Source organism: Apium graveolens, chromosome 5 (assembly GCF_009905375.1).
Source record: "Apium graveolens cultivar Ventura chromosome 5, ASM990537v1, whole genome shotgun sequence".
In the NCBI taxonomy this organism is placed as follows: Eukaryota; Viridiplantae; Streptophyta; class Magnoliopsida; order Apiales; family Apiaceae; genus Apium; species Apium graveolens.
The window spans coordinates 310,710,339-310,729,044 of NC_133651.1; the positions used below are offsets into that span (position 1 = coordinate 310,710,339).

Genomic DNA, 18,706 nt, shown 5'->3' on the forward strand with positions numbered 1-18,706 from the left:
AAATTGGTTTTCAATAAATTAATATGATTATTAGAATTATATTGTAATTGTAATTCTTTTAATAATCAATTATACTGTAATAAATAATATATTAGGTTAATAATGGTGATGTATAATAAGAAAATGCACAGATTACCCCACTTAAAACTGGATGCCCGAAAATACATATTAGCGTATAATAGTGGTTAAAATACCGACCATTCCATATTGGGAGGAATTGCAGGAAATCGTTCAACTTATATGTACTAATATTTTGTTTGAACTATAAACATGTTTCTTATGCGTGATCACTGCAATTAAAGTTTTGAGTTTGTTGAATACGAATATTCAACATGTGTATCATATATTTAAATAAAATTATTAAAACATGCATTTTCAACATGTTTATGCCTATTTGAAATGCACAATTCATAAAAAGAAATCGGACATCGTCTTTTCATGTCGAAGACACGGGATTTCCTAACTATTGATCCTTCATCCCTTTCTTGGATCGTGGATTTATGATGTATTATTGAAAGATCTGAAAATGTCATTATCAAGATGTAGAAGATGAAGATCAATAATGTGATTCAACAAAATTGTTTAGAACTGTTTTTACATTGTGTTTTTATCAACTACAAAAAAGATATTCTCTAATCTGAATATATACAAGAATAGCTATGATTGATTACTCTAACAAACTCTAACAACTTTTTCTTCTAGAAGCTTTTGTTGGCTGTTGCTCACTTGATCTTTTGTCACGGGCTGACTTGATGATGTCACTGATATATTCTCATCATCCCCCCTCAAGCTAGGAGTCGAAAACAGGCTGAGAACTCCGAGCTTGGACAATAAGAAACGCATAGAAAATGATGGAATTGCCTTGGTTAGCAAATCTGCAGGTTGATCCTTGGAAGCTATGTAGGCAGTAGATACAACACCACGTTGTAACTTTTCTCGAATAATATGACAATCGATCTCTATGTGCTTTGTTCGTTCGTGAAATACCGGATTAGCAGCAATGTAGATAGCAGACCGATTGTCACAAAAAAAGAGTAACATGTTGAAGTTTAGAAACACCTAATTCATGAAATAGATTGAGCAACCAAGTGACTTCACACCAAACATCAGCAAGAGCTCTATATTCAGCCTCGGTCGAAGATCGAGAAACAGTATGTTGTTTCTTAGATTTCCAGGACAACAAAGAAGAACCCAAAACAACACAGTAACCTGTTAATGATTGACGAGTTAAGGGGCAGCCACCCCAATCGGCATCAACATATGATGTTAAAGTAAGTGGACTGCTAGCTGAGAGCAAGAGACCTTGTCCAACTGTGTGTTTAAGATAACGAACAACTTTAAGAGCTGCATCCAGATGACATTGACGCGGGGAAGCTAAAAACTGGGACAAAATATGGACAACATATGATAAATCCGGACGAGTGATCGTTAGATAAATCAGTCGACCAACTAAACGGCGATAAGGAGCAACATTGACCAAGTAAGGAGGAGTAGTATTGCCCAGTAAGTCATGGTTTTGATCAATGGGCACCGTAGCAATACGAGCAGACTCAAAACTAACATCCTTGATGATATCCAGTGTACGCTGATTTAAGTAAATGCCTTTGTTAGATCTGGCAGCTTCAATGCCCAGAAAGTACCGCAAAGGACCAAGATCCTTGATCTTAAAATGATTGGCTAAATGAGCTTTAATCTCAGCTATTGTATCAGTGTTATTTCCTACCACCAGAATATCATCAGCGTACACCAGAATTGCAAGAAAGCTAACTGAGGTAGCAAGAGTGAACAAACTATGATCATAACTAGCCTGTTTGAATCCAAAGGCAAGTAACACTGAGCGAAATTTAATGAACCATTTACGTGGAGACTGTTTTAGCCCATAAATCGATTTTAAAAGGCGACAGACCAACTGGATGGTGGAAGAATAAGAGGCAAACTCAGAAGGAAGACAATATCCAAGAGGTATAGACATATATACCTCCTCATCAAGTTCTCCATAGAGAAACACATTTGTAACATCCATTTGGGTTATAGACCACCTACTAATAGCAGCCGATGATAACAGTACACGAACAGTGGACATTTTAGCAACTAGAGCGAATGTCTCAAAATAGTCCAGTCCCTCTGTTTGAGAAAAATCACGAGCAACCAACCTAGACTTATAACATTCTACAGACCCATCTTGATTAAACTTTACTTTATATAACCACTTACAACTAACAACCTTTTTGCCAGGAGGAAGATGGACTATTTTCCAAGTTTTATTTGCCTCTAGAGCTGCCAATTCAAGAGCCATGGCCTCACACCAAACCGAATATTGACAAGCTTGTTTATATAAAGTTGGTTCAGGAACATGATAAACATTAGCAATGAAGCATTGATATGCAGGAGTAAACACTGATGTAGATGGTTGAACCATGATGGTATTCACAGAAGACTTGTACTTTGATGGTAGTCCAACAAAATCTTGAAATTTTGTTGGAATAACCTTTATCCTGTTACTCTGTCTGGGAACTGGTGGAGGTTCATTTGATGCAGGGAGAACAGACTCAGCAGGCGGAACAGATTGAGGTGATACATGTATAGAAGTATTCTCAATTGTATCAACAGTGTCAGATGTAGTAGGATTAGACAAGTCCAGTTCACATAAAGGATCCAGTAAAGTAGTATCATGAGATGAAAATAAAGGAACTGAGGTAACTGACGGAGTTATAGATTTAAATGGAAATTATTTTTCCATCCCTGCTAACAAACACCTTCTTTGTGGTAAGATTTAGAACCTTGTAACCTTTTTGAGCAAAAATGATATCCTAGCAGTATGCATTTGAAAGCTCTGTCATCAAACTTATCTTTATGAGGCAATGTATGTGTAACATAGCACAGGGAACCAAAAAACCTTAAATGATCATAAGTAGGAGGTTTAGAAAACAGAATATGATACGAAGTTAATCCTTGAAGGCACTGAACAGGAGTTCTATTTAGTAAGTAGGTGGCAGTGAGGATACAATCACCCCGGAATGTGATAGGAAGTGAAGCCTGTAATCTAAGTGCTCTTGCAGTGTTAAGAAGAGTTTTATGTTTTCTCTCCACAACCCCATTTTATTGTGGAGAGTAAGTGCAACTTTTCTGATGAATAATGCCAAGTTGATTAAGCTGATGCTGGAAATCATAATGTAGAAACTCAGAACCATTATCAGTTCTGAGTGTTTTGACCGAACAAGAAAATTGTCTATGCACATATGCAAAATACTGTAACAACAGTTTATCTACTTGAGTCTTATCAGCAAAGAGAAATGTCCAAGTAGCTCGAGATTTATCCTCAACAATTGTGAGAAAATAAGAGCAATTATCATGAGTTTTATGCTTATAGGGACCCCAAACATCAACATGAATAAGATCAAATAAATTTGCACTTAAAGAACTGCTATCAGAAAAAGATAATCTTGATTGTTTGGACAAATGACAAGTATCACAAGTATCAAATATTACAGATTTATGATACATTGAAGATGGTAAAAACTTCATTGAAGAAACTGATGGATGTCCTAAACGGGTGTGCCATAAATTGGATTGAATTTTATCAGATTTTATAGAAGCACACACATGTGCAGTAAAGTTTGAAATAGTAGAAATTTTCTCAGAGACTGATACTGGATGATGAAGAAGATACAGGCCTTCTTGAAGTTCACCAATCTCTGTGGTCTTCTTCAAGATATGGTCCTGAATATAACAGGCATTTTTAGTGAAAAACACATGACAATCAGCACTATTTGTGATTTTTGGAATGGAGAACAGATTGTAATTAAAACTGGGAACATACAGCACTTCTGTAAGGGTAATATTAGTATGCAAGTGTACAGTCCCAATATGTGTTACCACAGTGGATTGACCATTTGGTAAATGAAGTGTAGTGTTAATAGATTGTACATTAGTTAACAGATCAAAATATAGAGTTATGTGATCTGTTGCGCCTGAGTCAAGGATCCACATATCAGCACTTAATGATTTTTTACTATGAGTATGACAGGTAAAGTGCAGAACAATACCAGCCATGTGAAAAAATCCTGTAGTTGTAGCCTTGGAGTTAGCAGAGAGCTCCTTGAATCCAGTTTGAATCATACTCATAAGCTGTTGACACTATGCTGTAGTAAAACCAGAAGATTCAGATGCATTAGTAGGAGTTGATGCATCAGATGTTGTACTACCAATATTTTCCACAGAGACATTGAGAAATCTTTCCACCAGCTTTGGGCTTTGGCTTAGGCTTACCAAATAACCTATGCCATGAAGGGTAACCATGAACACAGAAGCATCTATCTTTAGTATGCCCTGTCATATGACACACCTCACACACCAAGGATGTATCAGTAGTAGACTTCTTAGTATTAAACTTCTTATTCTGCTATGAATTAGTTTGATAAGGTCCACCATTATTATACTGTTTAACAGATAAAGCAACATTATCACCTCCTGCAGAAGTATTAGAACTAGACTCTCTCTGATTTTCTTCCTGCATTAGTATGCTATATGCAACACTTAAGTTAGGGATTGGATTCATAAGCAACAAATGACCTCGAATAGCGGTATACTGATCTCCCAAGGCCATAAGAAACTGTGAAAGTTTGAGACTCTTGTTGTAATCCTCTAACTTAGCATTGTTTGCACAAATGCACTTTCCACAATCACATCTAGGTATAGCAGATAACGCATCCAATTCATCATTTAAAGTTCGAAATATGGTAAAATAAGCAGAAATTGACAGATTTCCTTGATTAAGAAATGCAAGTTCTTTACGCAAATTGAACATCTTAGGCACATTAGTTTGAGCAAAACGAAGATCAAGATCTTCCCATACATCCTTAACACTAGTCATATACATCACACTAAGCCTAATTTCTGGTGAAACTGTGTTCAATATCCATGATATGACAATATCATTGCAACGAGACCATAGCATAGCCAAATTCACAGGACTAGCAGGTTTAGTACAAGTTCCGTCAATGAAACCTAGTTTTAGTTTAGATGATAACGCAATTTTCATAGCTCTATGCCATTGATTATAGTTCTGTTCCGTCAAAGTAATGGTGATTAAGATCATACCTTGATGATCTGACGGATGAAGAAAGTATGGGTGATTAGAATCGATAACCGTACCAGTTGTAGCATTGAGATACGATGTTGGAGAAGAAGATGCCATTGATACACGTTAATTAACAAATCTGATAGTTTCGTTGTTGATTCTTGAAGATATATGAATGACTCGATACAAAACTCGATATTATTGAATGCAAATCAACTCAAATTGATAACAGAACTAAGGTTAAATCTATATGTTTAACAAGGAAATGAATGTGTTTATGCAGCGGAATTGTATGTATATATATAGATCTAAAAGCTCTGATACCATGAAAGATCTGAAAATGTCATTATCAAGATGTAGAAGATGAAGATCAATAATGTGATTCAACAAAATTGTTTAGAACTGTTTTTACATTGTGTTTTTATCAATTACAAAAAAGATATTCTCTATTCTGAATATATATAAGAATAGCTGTGCTTGATTACTCTAACAAACTCTAACAACTTTTTCTTCCAGAAGCTTTTGTTGACCGTTGCTCACTTGATCTTTTGTCACGGGCTGACTTGATGATGTCACTGATATATTCTCATCAATTATCCACTTTCATATTTAGTGGGTATTTTGGGCAATTCTTTCGACCCCTATATAGTTTAGGTTGGGTTTTCTGAGTTAAAATTTGAAATCTTGACATATCACCTTACTATTAAGGTAGGTTCAATTCTCGGCCACCCCAATATTGAGTTCTCGAGTGAGAGGGAGTGTTAGAGGGAGTGTTAGAATATAGATCCGGTTGGGTCTTCCTCTACTACAATATTATTTTTGTATATTTCCACGTTGCAGAGATAAAAAATGTGTAACATTTACACCATTTTTGTGTAAAAATCACACCAAAATTGTGTGATGGGTTGAAAATGCTATAAAGTACAATTTTGCCTCCTTTTAGACTCGCAAACGTGTTCCTACTTTTGGCTTTTGCAGCTGGTTTGTGATATAAAGAATCACATAAATATATAAAATAGGGGAAATACAACTCTGAAAACCTATAAAAAGGAAGCGTTAAGAATGTGTCACAAAGGACCAGAATTTTAAAGAATGCTTTTTTGGGTCATTTATAACAGTTTTATACAGAAAAAAAAAAAATTCAAGATATATATAATGTACTACTAAAAGGCAATGTAAACAGCCTTTTTGTTTCTATATAAGCAATGTACAGTGTAATGTTAAAATGCTAAATTATATTCATCTCCTCAGAATACCCAAAAATGCTGCTCATATACTTACATTTACATCAGCAGCTTACATGATGAATGACAAATCAACTCAGCTAAATGAACACTTCCTCTTTTGGAAATATTTTTTTATAGTGTTTTCTATTGAAAAACAATAAAACTGTGGCTGTTTGTGCCTCCAAAATTATTCCTTGTTCCGAGATGCACGATCTTTCCTATGCCCACCAAGAATGCGAGAGATTTGCAAACCTCTGCTGAATGCTTGGTTGAATAGCATTCGGGTTTGAAACTCAGAAACAAATGGAAACCAGGCAAGAAAAGCGACCGGGGTGAAAAGAAATAAACCCATTACAATCTCGTAACCTCTGGCAAGTGTCCGAACTGATCCCCAAAAGCCACATCGATGAACAAGAGGCTTGCATGCTTGTGCAATCTGGTAGAAGGTAAGTTATGTTACGGGATTTTTAGAATAAAATGAAGCATGCTATAGGTTAATAATCACATGCACAATTTTCACTCTTTTAACCTATGATGTCAAAAAGTGTGCATAAGGGCCAAGAAAAATATTGAGAATCTCGAACTGATTATGCATCTATAATATATGAAAATAACTATCTATAACCTTTGTTCCACAAATAAGCAAGTGATAATACCATTCATTACTACAGATGAAAGAATTTCACAAAACTAATCTGGGTAGAAGCAACCGAAAATTTCAAAAAGAAGGATAAATAATGTACAGTACGATTATTTAATTATACTGACCAGAAGCAAACCCCAACCCGTTGGCATGAAGGCAAGAACACAAACTATGATGTCCTGCACCGTCATGTGGGGGAGCGCGATCAAGGTCACCAAGATAGAAATAAAAGTAAGGAATATCAATCCTTTGATGAGCCGAAACACAAGTTGGAAATTTGCGCTGAATTTTCGTCGTCCAACTGAAATAGTCTGGAAAAAGTTTACACAGATTCAGAAATCAAAGCTTTAAAACTGATCACAAAATACAATGGAAACCTGAAGAAGCCAACATGCTCTGCAACTTGTACAACTTACCCCATACTAATAATGAACAAATACACCTTCAAATGAATAAAATCATACTGCAAAAACCTTATTTAGTACAAAAATAGGTAACAGGCAAATGAGCATACTGAACTGCATCTATATGATTGGAGGATATCAAGATATTAGTGGGTGCTTCTCACTCTGTACCACCGTGAGCAATATATATGTGTGTGTGTGTGTGTGTGTCAAAAAAATGATGAACATCCTTGTAATTATTTTAGGACCTTTTCTTTTATTAGAATTATTATGCAACATATTTATTTCTTTAACTCAGGAATATGATTGTCCTACACTCTCGAAAGATACCATGTACAAAAATATTAATTTTCTCTCACCTTCATCACGAACAATATCATAAGTATCACCAGCCATGATATGCCATAAACCTGATAAAACAATCGAACAAATAGTAAGTCTAAATCAATCTGATGGAGGAGCTTTTTATTAAACAGTAAGCACAATGATACTATAGGCCATTACATACCAGAAAACTTTGGGTTTTCTTTGTGATGTTTAAGTGATACACTAGCCCATACTGGTAGATGAAAAATCGTAAAGACAACAATATTTCAGCCATGATACCACGCTTCCCAGAATGTCGAAGGTGTTCCTGTTCCTCTTCCCACCATGATTCCCAGCTTTTCTCCGGTGGCACACCGATACCACCTCGATTGCTTATCCACTTGTTCCAATCAGTCCAATCGTCAACAATCTTTTGCCACTCAAAGCCAGAAGGATTAAAGAGGAAGGGAGCAAAAAGCCATGTGCCCACCATAAACCATATCGAGACAGTGATCAATAAATAAGCCAGGGCTCCTCGATAAGTTTTCCCAAATATTTGGTAGACAACAAGTAGAAGCATTAGCTCGAGTCCCTTGACGAAATGGCTGCGGGAATACAGTCGATAATTTTCAGCAAACTTTGCATGGAAAACCACAAACCCACGGCCGGTAGGTCTATATTTTGCACCCCCATGAAGTAATGTCCTTCCATAATAGTGTGTCTTAGTTCCAAGTGAAAATGTGAAAAATACTGGCGCTAATTGTAATTGCATCAGTATAAATTCACTTAATGCAGTCCGGAAACCTCTTTCCAATCCAATTTCCATCATCATAGGCAACGCCATCAAAAATCCTATTTGCACAAACGATTGTGAAGCAAGGGCCACTTGTAGTGCCTTGTTATCTCGAATAGCTGGTTGAGTACTTAAACCCTCTTCAAGTCCACTAAGAACAAGATACAAGCGCCCATAAAGGAATACATAGACAGTAAGCACAGTGACCTGCAAAAAACATATTCTAGATCTCAGAATACTAAAGAACAATATCTAACAATAAGGAATAAACAAAGTAAAGCTTCTGAAAAGTACCAAGGTACTGAAGTAGAAACCAATGGTGGTAAAATAACAGGATAGCATTCTGAAAAAATCAAAACGGTGCCCAAGCCTGTAAACATCACGACTTAAAGTCTGCTCTCCATTCCCATTAGCTATTTTTGCTTCAAATAGTGAAATCTGATTTAGACCAACATCTCTCCCTTTCCCAACTTGTATGTATTCATGATGCGTTACATTGCCTTCACGGAGTGTTGAGTTAAAGCCTGCAACCAATTCATAGACATATTAGGCCAAACACATGCACGATATTATCTTACAGAATGTTGCAACTGTGTGACATGAATAAAAACTTACCAGCAAATATGTCCTCGCTCAAGTTAATAATCTTGGAGGCTTTACTAACACCTCCTCTAGTAAGATGAAACAGCCTATCAAAAACATCTGGATGGCCATAGTGAAAACGGACCCTGAGCGGAAAGGAGAATAAGATCAAAAAAATAGTTTTTTCATGACTAATTAATGAAGAATACCTAATTTAAGCACAGCAAAGTACCGGGAAAATAGAAGCTTAGCATACTAAACAGCAAGCCTTAACAATACATTAAAAGAGGACAAATCGTGATAAAAAACGAATTGTAAAACTATAAACAATATCTAATAGTTTTAAAACTTCAACTTCTAGGCAGCGACCCTGTCTATGGTTGTCCCTCATGACTTGCACCAAATAAGTGACAAAACATGTTGATACAACTGAAAATCTTCTAACAAGAGCATCGACTCTGAAACGTACATGAAAACATGACATCATCTTCTTTAATCATTTATTTGATGTCGAATTGTTCACTCATTCAAATCCTAAGTAGTGGAAGAACTACTCTATCTCTTTCTATATATACCCGTGTCATGTTTTCTTCAACTTCTGTCTTTTCATCTCATAAGACACATATTGATAAACTTAGATATTAGTTAATTATAGAAGGACTTGTTTACTTTTATCTAGAATTATTTTTTCTATGTTCACAAGTTTTAAGAATTTTATATAAACAATTGTAATCTTCAATAGAGTTGCTATAAATATATTACACATTAGTGGAAGTCCTTTACTTTGGATAACCTTCTACGTACCCTTATTAATAGTTGCAACTCTTCGCTTTTCAATGTCTTGCAACTTGTAAGTTATAGCCTATATGAAGTTCTATCCTCGTTTTTACCGTTTTCCCGCCCTTGTTCTGCATCAAGATACATAATTTCTCTAATGAGATCGTGACAACCCGGGTCAAATCCCAGAGTCTTTTTTTGAGAATCGGGTGATCTATACCGATTCTGAATCCAAAATAAGCCAAGGTACGCTAGTCCAAATGCAAAGACTTGGGTAATCCACAAGCCCAGCACATGCCGCCCAAAAGATCATGATTTGTCAGTTCACTTGGTAGTGATACTACTGCTTATATATAAACAAAGTGCCCCACATGCCTCAAAATGTGACTGGGGTGTTGCAGAGATTTAACTAGAAAATAAGCTTTACATTTTCCAATAGAGAGAAGTTCTACAAAAAGAAAGTTTTAGTGCATGAGTTGATCAATGCACACACAAACAAAAGATGACTGATCTCTGTGACATATTTAAATAAATCTTAGCTTAATCCCTCATTCAATTTCACAGCCACCAGAAAGTAGATAAAGCATATAACAAGGAGAGAGGGTTGCATAGCACAAGAAAGAAGGTTGGCTTACTTCAGAGGGTTTGCTAATAATCTTTGGCCAATAGTTACAAAACTTGTCTCCTGATTAGACATAAACCATGCAAGAGAAGAGACACTGCACAAATAATAAGGAAATTGTGAGGTATAATAAAATGAAGTCAAGCACTTTATTAGTAGTCAGGTGAAACTAGTAAATACACCTTCCAGTAAATATATGCTCCCGAAGACCAAGAATAGTAGGATATCTGACACCATCATGTTTCTTCAGAAATTCTTGAAGCAAATTCCTCATTTTGAAGGCTTCTTCCATGTAGTTATCCTAGATATATGGAGTTCAGCGAGCTGTTGATTAGCAAAAAAATGAAATGGCAACAAATGTTTAAAATATCTAAACCTGATTCATATCAATTGTTTGCAAGCCTTCCCCGCGTGTAAAAATAATCGCATGATTCTGGTTTTCCGGCTTTCCTTCACCTAATATAGCAGGTCCAGGAAGCTTTATTCGATAAATAACCTGCTCAAAATTATCATGGCACAACGCAGAACTTACAAGTCTGTCCAACAAAGCAGTAAAATCTAATATATGTATTCTAATTACTTTCAAGTCAGGTAGGTGCAACTTACACAGCAAAACAGAAAACCTATTGCTGGCCCAGTAAATATTCAAATGAATGATGTTTTTATAAAGAATTTAAATAGGAACCCACTAATTAGTGTTAAAAGGTCAATGCTTATTCGGGCGAAACTCAAGTCTAACAAGAAAATATATACAGACATATTTTATGTCACCATAACTCTACTTAAGTCAGTCTTATACTAATTGTATCCTAGTCTTTTTTGTTACTGCACCGCGGATTGCAGCAATAATTTTTTGCTGTTTTGATAGTATATTATACAAGGACAAGTTAAATATCATTTTAGGACAAGCTCATCACAATCTAACACACATAAAATTCACATGCATGTGCAGAGATGATACTGCTATGGTACACTATTTTTTAGCATACAAGTACTCCTGTCCATCTTCCTCGAATCTATCCAACATAGCAAACACTGGTCTCATGAAATACCTATGGCGCCCTAAAAAACTAGTTTTCACACAAAATAATGGAAAGTCCTGATGAAGATTGAAGACTGAAAAGGTTTAGGTCAGACTTCTGCCATCACAATTGTTTTAAAATATGAAACGAAGTGATACACCAACTAATGTCTTTTTAGGTAGAAGCTTCCTTAACACACTGGCACCTATTACAGCATAACCGTGTTTGTTAATGGAAGACCACACTATCTTCTACCAATAAATTTAGGATTTTTGTTAGCAGGATAGTCTCCGACTCTCCATGTCAATGCAGTTACCATTCATGTGTTAAATTGTAATTAGGCTGCTCATGTATGTATAACTAGGCGTAGATTTACAATGCGTCTGGTGCTGATTGAACTTATTTTTGTACATATACAGGGATCTCATATTAAGAAATGCACAGAAATCTGTGTTTATCGCGTAGGCAGAGGGAGAAAATAAACCAGGGCACTCCAAAATAAAATGTTGCTGGGAGGTTTTGAATTCACAACTCACTCAAAACAAACCAGCACTAAGACCTAATAGTAATCTCAATGCCCTAGTGTATGATACATAAGAGTAAATATACCAAACATAAATAGGGTATGTCATTAGAATTTACATACTTTGACTAGCAAAAAAGAACATGTTTGATTTTCAATAAATCCACCCCATTTCTCTCACGAAAAGAGCTTTAACATCAGACCTTGTACAACACAGCAGTCTGGACTATGCAAACTTATTATATATGCAAACCACATTATCAAATTCCAGGGTGAGCAATGACATTTTCTGGGGATACATGGCCCATATTATGATCTTTCTTTGTTTAGATAAATCAGGCTTATATACAAGTAGTTTTCATTTTAAGTATTGTCATGACCCATGTATTAATTTCACCTTCAAAAATATAATGTACCTGGTCCAAGTTTTGCCCTGGTTCAGAAGAGTTTGACTTTGTCATGGCAGCCTTTACTAGAGCAGAGTAATACACCTTCTGGTTAACCTTTTTCCGATCTTTGCTAGGCTCTTCCACCTCGTCAATGTAAGCTACACGAAGAGATGGGTATCTGCCCATATACCCATATAATTTAATTTTATAAGAAGCATAGCAAAAACTACAGATAATTAAAAGAACAAATCAGCCGATTAGTATAGTGACATAATAGTTGATTCGTACACGGTCATGAGCCTTAAAATGTCTAGCGCACGAGGGTCGCCAGACCGCTTGTGAATTCCATATTGCTGGCAAGAAACGACATATGTAAATTTCATATCAGCGACTGCTCGACATTGTGTCCATAAGGACCTTTCTCCCTTCATCTGATCCTCATTTAATTCAATGGCCTTGTAGCCTTCCATTAGATCTAAAGAGTGACACAAAAGAAAACAATAATGAAAATGAGAAGGTACAATTGAACAAGTACATTACTGCCATTATCCACCGAAGGACTAGTACCTTCATCTTTCGCCATATCAAGAAAGGCCTGAAGTTCCAAGGCTTTACGGTAATACATCATACCTCTTACTGAGAGTAGTAGAACGAATCAGTCTACTGGGTAAAATTTATCGAAAATATGTACATAAAAGACCTCATCTGTGATATTAATCTGACTTCCCCACACCCGGAGGGAGAAGAAATAAGAAATCCAAGTACACTCAAAAAGATGATCTTTTACCGGTTTTAGTCAACGTCTGGCCTCTGTATGAAGCCCAAAGTCTTAACTCTTCTTCTAGTTCATCCAACATTCTAAGCTCTTCTTCACTGCTACACTTCATTCGCTCAAGAAAATTGTTCCACTCATCTACAATATGTAATGGGTTAGTCTAATGCAAAAAGTCAGGAAACTGAAATGAAGATGAAGGGAAAAAGGAGAAAATTATAGCAAAAGGACTTGTAAACTGTGGCCTTTAAAACTTACAAACCTGGAAAAATCTTTTGCAAGTAAAAGAGAATGGATACCCCATCTTCGTTTGGAATCTCCAAATCATGCAATGAGAAAAGAACCTCTTCTGTGTAGTATGGCGTCAAAACACTACAAGCAGGGTCTATGTTAGCCATCAAGATATATTGAATGTGAAATGCAAAGTGATATCACCTCTCTAATTCCAATTTCCTGCACTCCAAATTTCTTAAAAGGTTTCTATGTTACAAAGAATGATGCCAAGAAGACTCTGTCAATTTATTGTTTCAAGGGCATCTGGATCTAGCACATTGATAGATTTTACAGAAACAACCAGTAGTCTTCCGCTGTAGTTGTCTTCCACTTCACTACATTTTGTTACTAAAAGACTTTGCCAGCTTGTTTACGTGCCTCTGACACACCATGGAAACTTCTCTACTCTAGTCATTGTTCATCATCATCTCTTTAAAACCCTAAGGTTACAGAAATGGGTCATGTTCCCTGTTCCCTAACATACGTTGGTTGCAAGCATCCATCCATGGAAAATTTTCTGTGGATAGGATAAACCCTGTATACTATGTGAATGCAGGGGGTCACGTCACTATCCGCTTTGAATAATATTTTTAGGGTTTCACTTGTCGGTGGAAAATTTCCGCGGATAGATGGTTTTCCAACTATCACTTGCCAGTCAGGTGCCTATTGAAAATTTGGTCATTGACAGGTATTTGATCACAGCTAAGGAGAGGTCTTGGGTTCGAGCCCGGCCATCACCTAAAACTCAAAATTATTTCTCTGTTTGCCCACTTGTACGAGATGGGGGTGGGGGAGTATGAATAGTCATTATCATTACAAAGGATTTCATTAACAAAAGTTACATTACAATTACATGACGTAAGAGGAATATTGATGACAATCTGGTGCCCCTTAAAGAGAGTATCCAACAAAACATATTAAATAGACTTGTTTCCACGGCTAGGAGAAGATAGCAAGTACATCTTTGATTGTGGGGGACTTCCCACTAGCTTCAAGTTTTTCTTTGTTCATGTTATGCCTTATGATTTAGCCATGAAAACATGGTCACATGAATTAAGGTATACTCACTTTTTTTAATCTAAACATAGTTATGTTATCATTATCCTTCCGACTGAAATTGTGCACATGTAAAAGACAAAGACAAATATAGGCTATATACGTGGGGAACCAAGGACGTAATATGAGTAAAGCAAGTATAAAGGACCTACTATGACTAAAACAATTAGAAAGTCTTGAAAGTGCATAATTGATTTATGTATAAGTGATTTGTAGAGTTATTTCAAAAAAAAAAGTGATTTGTAGAGTAATGTAAGGTCCACTATTATATTTTGTCCAGATCGGTTTAATAATTTTATGTTTAAAGTTAATGGCTGTGAAAAACATGTGCTTTTAAGAACAGAGTAAAAAGATTTAAAATATTAAAAAGGCAGTCGAAGATTCTCTAATGAGAAATATAACCAACACAAGTCATTTTTTCACCTAAGAGTATTATTGAACTTTCTTACTAGCAGTCTGTAGAGAACTTGTAGTCTACGTGATCTATATCATGATAAATAGAAATGAATGAGTCAATTGCTGCTTATTAAACCAGGAACAACTAATAATATATGCAAGATGCAAGTGAAACACGTTGAAAAAAAATAATAAATTTCAAAAGAAAAATTAACATTAAAAAGACTTACGAGAAAGAGAGCATATTCCGAACTTTAGGTGCTGAAGGCATGTCCATAAATAGTGAATTGGAGAAAAAGGATATGCGCCTTCTAGCTTCTAAGTTTGATGGCACATCCATTGCAGATTCCTTCACTGTAAGTAGAAGATATAATCTTTTTATCTGTTCAAATCCGACAACAAAAAACATTAGTATCTCATAAAGAATAAAAAGTACAGCAATGCATAACAAGTTCAAAGTCAAATATACCTTTTCTTTCCAAGCCTCTGATTGCCTGGTTGGAAATTTTATTGCTCCAGCAGATGCGAATAATTGATGTTGCTGATCAAGGGGGGTCATCCCCTCCTGTCCTGATCCGCCATGAATCGAATCTACCAAACTACACATGTTGACAGCATTAGATACAGTATCTGAACTAAAATAAAACACCAACATAACATGTTGAAACTAATTACCTGGAAATATGATCTTCCATCATTATATCTCTCGTCACAACCTCAAGCATGTCCTGGAAAAGGATAACGACTTGATCCCTGTCCTCTCGCTTATTGTCTAACTGTAAAACACACTATTCAGTTGCAATTCTCCAAACATGTGAATTTTATTCTTTTGATTACTCCAAACATGTGACTTCAAACAATCAGAATATCAATATACTTGCATACAAACGTGAAAAAGTTTACCAGGTACTTGATAAGCTTAACAAAGTGATCATAGAGGCTTGGAAGAGCACTCATTTTGTATTCACTTATAAGATCACCGGATTCAACGTGCTTGTCAACTTCAGAAAATATGTAGTCAATAACCCTGATGTGAGCATGTAAATTGATCAATAAAGGTGAAAGACACAATCTAATAGAAGTCCTGTATATATATATGGGTTAAATATCAAAATAGTCACTCAACTGAAGGTCATATATCAGTTTAATCATCAAACTTAACGGGGTATCATTTAGATCACTAAAGTTATGATAAATATCAAACAATTACCTCAAAATATGTGTTTCAGAATTAAAATTTATTTTATGGAGTTCTAAATATTTTTCTTAAATTTTGTTACTACCAAATGAAAAGTTATAAATTCATAGTATTTTAGATAATTTTGTGAGATTTTTAAAAATTTATCTACTAATTATTTTTGTTTAAATAAAGAAAATGACTACAAAATTAAAAAAATAAATAGTAGATAAATTTTTAAAAATCTTAATATATTATATAAAATACTAGAATTCATATATTTTCATTTGGTTGTAATAGGATTCAAGAAACTTTTATAGAACTTCGTAAAATAATTTTTAATTTTTGAACACATATTTTGAGGTATCTGTTTGATATTTATTATGACTTTAGTGATTCAAATGATACTCCGTTAAGTTTGATGATTAAACTGATATATGGCCTTTAGTTGAGTGACCACTTTGATATTTAACCCATATATATATATATATAAGACATTTTGCGCCTACGCAGATAAAGTTGCGGGTGTAATGTGAACTTACTCTGTTTCACGAGCACCTTCAACCAAAGCCATAATAATGTTCCGAAATGAAGCATAACATTCACTAACAGCACATGACATGTAATTGTCAGCCTCAATCCTTTTCTTCAGCTCCCGGTCTTTACCATTGCTGTCCTTGGCCATGTCTAGTGCAATTGGAATCTGTTCAATGGGGAGAACATAATACAAGGACACTAGGGTTCAATATGCATTGGATCTCTGTTTGGCAAGGAGAAATTGTAACTAAACAGTTCAAGCTATTGCTATTGCAATGAAATGTACAAACACAAAACTGCAATTCTGATAATAGACTAGGGAATATTACATTTTTATTTTTCTGCAACAGGAAGGGGTCACAACACAGAAGTAAACCAAAAGATTAACCCTGTGGAGTCTAAAATCAGGTGAAATCATTCTAGTAATATCTAGGAAATCCCCAAGTAACGCATTCAACTTTCAGGTACAAAGAAACAGTGTGCAGTATTCCACTAATTGAACAAGTCATTTGTGTTATTATTTGATAAGTTATATTTCCAGATATTTGTCAAGAAGTAATATGTCCAAAATATAGATATTATGTTCTCAACTTTATACGTGTATTAAGGCCTAAAGGTGAATTAGACACCAAGGGGTCTTAAACAAATTAACCCTTCTTTATCCTTCCGTGAAATATCACATTTAAATTCCCGCCACACGATAACCAACAGATTTATATAAGATACAGAATAACATTACAGAGTTTTATATGAGAACAATGAAGGGTTATGGAATGATATATAAATTTTATTGTATTTCATTCTTAAGTGGTTACATGTTAGTGTATTTTTACTGCATTCCAAATTGACTATTGTCTTTCTAATGCCTTCATGCAACTTCAAAAATCACTATTTTTAGCAGCATGTGTATCTTTCCTGGGAAAGAGGGTATACAATTATCTAGTACACTGTTGAGTGGTGCTGAGTGGATTGGGAAACACCGAGTATCGAGAATTTTACAAATTCAACAGTTCAAGGTTGGGTTGTACGTTGTAGTATGGGTTTTGATAAATGCCATTCACAGCCAAAACCCAAAGCATCCGGAGTGGTTCTGCACACTTAGATCTGAAAACAGTTGGCAACCATTTGATTTTATTGGTCTTGGGCAAACTTCTTCGATTTGGTTTGATTCCTTCCCATTAATCCTACCATCGCTCACCTCTAGGTGCAACTCTAACATTTTGGAGGCATCAGGAGTTCGGGTGCATTGTCTTTATCTGATTGTTATCTTCCTTGCCTTTTACAATTAGTTCGTTGGTGAAACATGTTCCAATTACCATAGATTTTTGGGTTGACTTTCTTGATTACCCAAAAACTAAGTATCGTGATTTTTTCCTTTACAATTTAGATGTCTTGTGCAGGACTAAGAAGTCTAAACAATAACATAATATACAAAATTGTAGAACAAGCATTTCGAAATATAATAATAATAATTTATAGACATACCTTGCTTGCAAGCAAAAATGGAGGCCACTGTATGAGGTCCAAGTCACGATCTGCCCAATATGGAACAAGTAATAGATCCATTTCCCTATAAATAAAAATATTATAAGCAATCATCTATACCTAAAAGAACTTTCAGAAGGTTCAACACATTCATATCCGCGGTAGGAAGGGATGAATTAAATTTCAGGTGGGAATGCAGTGTCCCTTGACATCATCTATATGCATACCTATTGCTGATAAGATCTTCTTCTCTGAAACTAGTGATTATTTTGTTCCATAGTTGAGCAAATCGTGCAGCTTCTTTCTCCTTATTAGAAGGAATCTATGATGATTTATAGACAAATAATTCAGATGATTAACATTGAATATGTCTACGTAACAAAATCAAGTATACAATTACCACACTAAAGATTGAGAGAAAAACACGAGGAAGAGAAATTAACCGTAGCAAAATTTCGCGAAAAAGTGGCCTTAAGTCCTTTCTTCTTAGTTGGCTCAGCTTTTTCCTCTGGAATTAAACAGGCGTTAAAAGCCCCGGGCAATGATTGAAACCGCGACCTCAGCATTCCCAAAGTTCGAATCTAACCACCACATATAGGAAATTAGAAAAGAAACATAATAAAAAAACAAGCGAAGATTTCTC

The 18,706-nt window shown here is 35.3% G+C and overlaps 2 protein-coding genes across 3 annotated transcripts in view; both read right to left on the reverse strand.

The window, feature by feature from the left end:
• Positions 1-3,429: 3,429 nt before the first annotated feature.
• Positions 3,430-5,482, reverse strand: LOC141662129 (uncharacterized). The gene is made up of 2 exons (XM_074469177.1): positions 4,047-5,482; positions 3,430-3,720 (listed from the first exon to the last, which is right to left on the reverse strand). The coding sequence occupies exon 1, from the start codon at positions 5,195-5,197 to the stop codon at positions 4,403-4,405; it is 795 nt and encodes a 264-aa protein (XP_074325278.1). The 5' UTR covers positions 5,198-5,482; the 3' UTR covers positions 3,430-3,720; positions 4,047-4,402.
• A 756-nt stretch (positions 5,483-6,238) lies between these two features.
• Positions 6,239-18,706, reverse strand: part of LOC141659400 (callose synthase 3) — a 104,999-nt gene continuing 92,531 nt past the window's right edge. For both annotated transcript variants that reach the window (XM_074466253.1, XM_074466254.1), the window contains 22 exons: positions 18,507-18,644; positions 18,291-18,385; positions 18,064-18,148; positions 16,584-16,744; positions 15,768-15,891; positions 15,540-15,640; positions 15,334-15,463; positions 15,095-15,246; positions 13,402-13,511; positions 13,155-13,280; positions 12,935-13,003; positions 12,656-12,842; positions 12,395-12,545; positions 10,810-10,929; positions 10,616-10,734; positions 10,447-10,530; positions 9,068-9,180; positions 8,747-8,976; positions 7,862-8,659; positions 7,713-7,763; positions 7,075-7,260; positions 6,239-6,742 (listed from right to left, as the gene is read on the reverse strand). In XM_074466253.1, coding sequence (XP_074322354.1) covers positions 6,494-6,742; positions 7,075-7,260; positions 7,713-7,763; positions 7,862-8,659; positions 8,747-8,976; positions 9,068-9,180; positions 10,447-10,530; positions 10,616-10,734; positions 10,810-10,929; positions 12,395-12,545; positions 12,656-12,842; positions 12,935-13,003; positions 13,155-13,280; positions 13,402-13,511; positions 15,095-15,246; positions 15,334-15,463; positions 15,540-15,640; positions 15,768-15,891; positions 16,584-16,744; positions 18,064-18,148; positions 18,291-18,385; positions 18,507-18,644 — 3,579 coding nt within the window. In that variant the 3' untranslated portion in view covers positions 6,239-6,493. The remainder of the gene's footprint in view (positions 6,743-7,074; positions 7,261-7,712; positions 7,764-7,861; positions 8,660-8,746; positions 8,977-9,067; positions 9,181-10,446; positions 10,531-10,615; positions 10,735-10,809; positions 10,930-12,394; positions 12,546-12,655; positions 12,843-12,934; positions 13,004-13,154; positions 13,281-13,401; positions 13,512-15,094; positions 15,247-15,333; positions 15,464-15,539; positions 15,641-15,767; positions 15,892-16,583; positions 16,745-18,063; positions 18,149-18,290; positions 18,386-18,506; positions 18,645-18,706) is intronic.

What these genes read in the sequence shown, in the direction of transcription:
- LOC141662129 (XM_074469177.1), bottom strand. Translation starts at nt 5,197, where the DNA reads ATGGCATCTTCTTCTCCAACATCGTATCTCAATGCTACAACTGGTACG.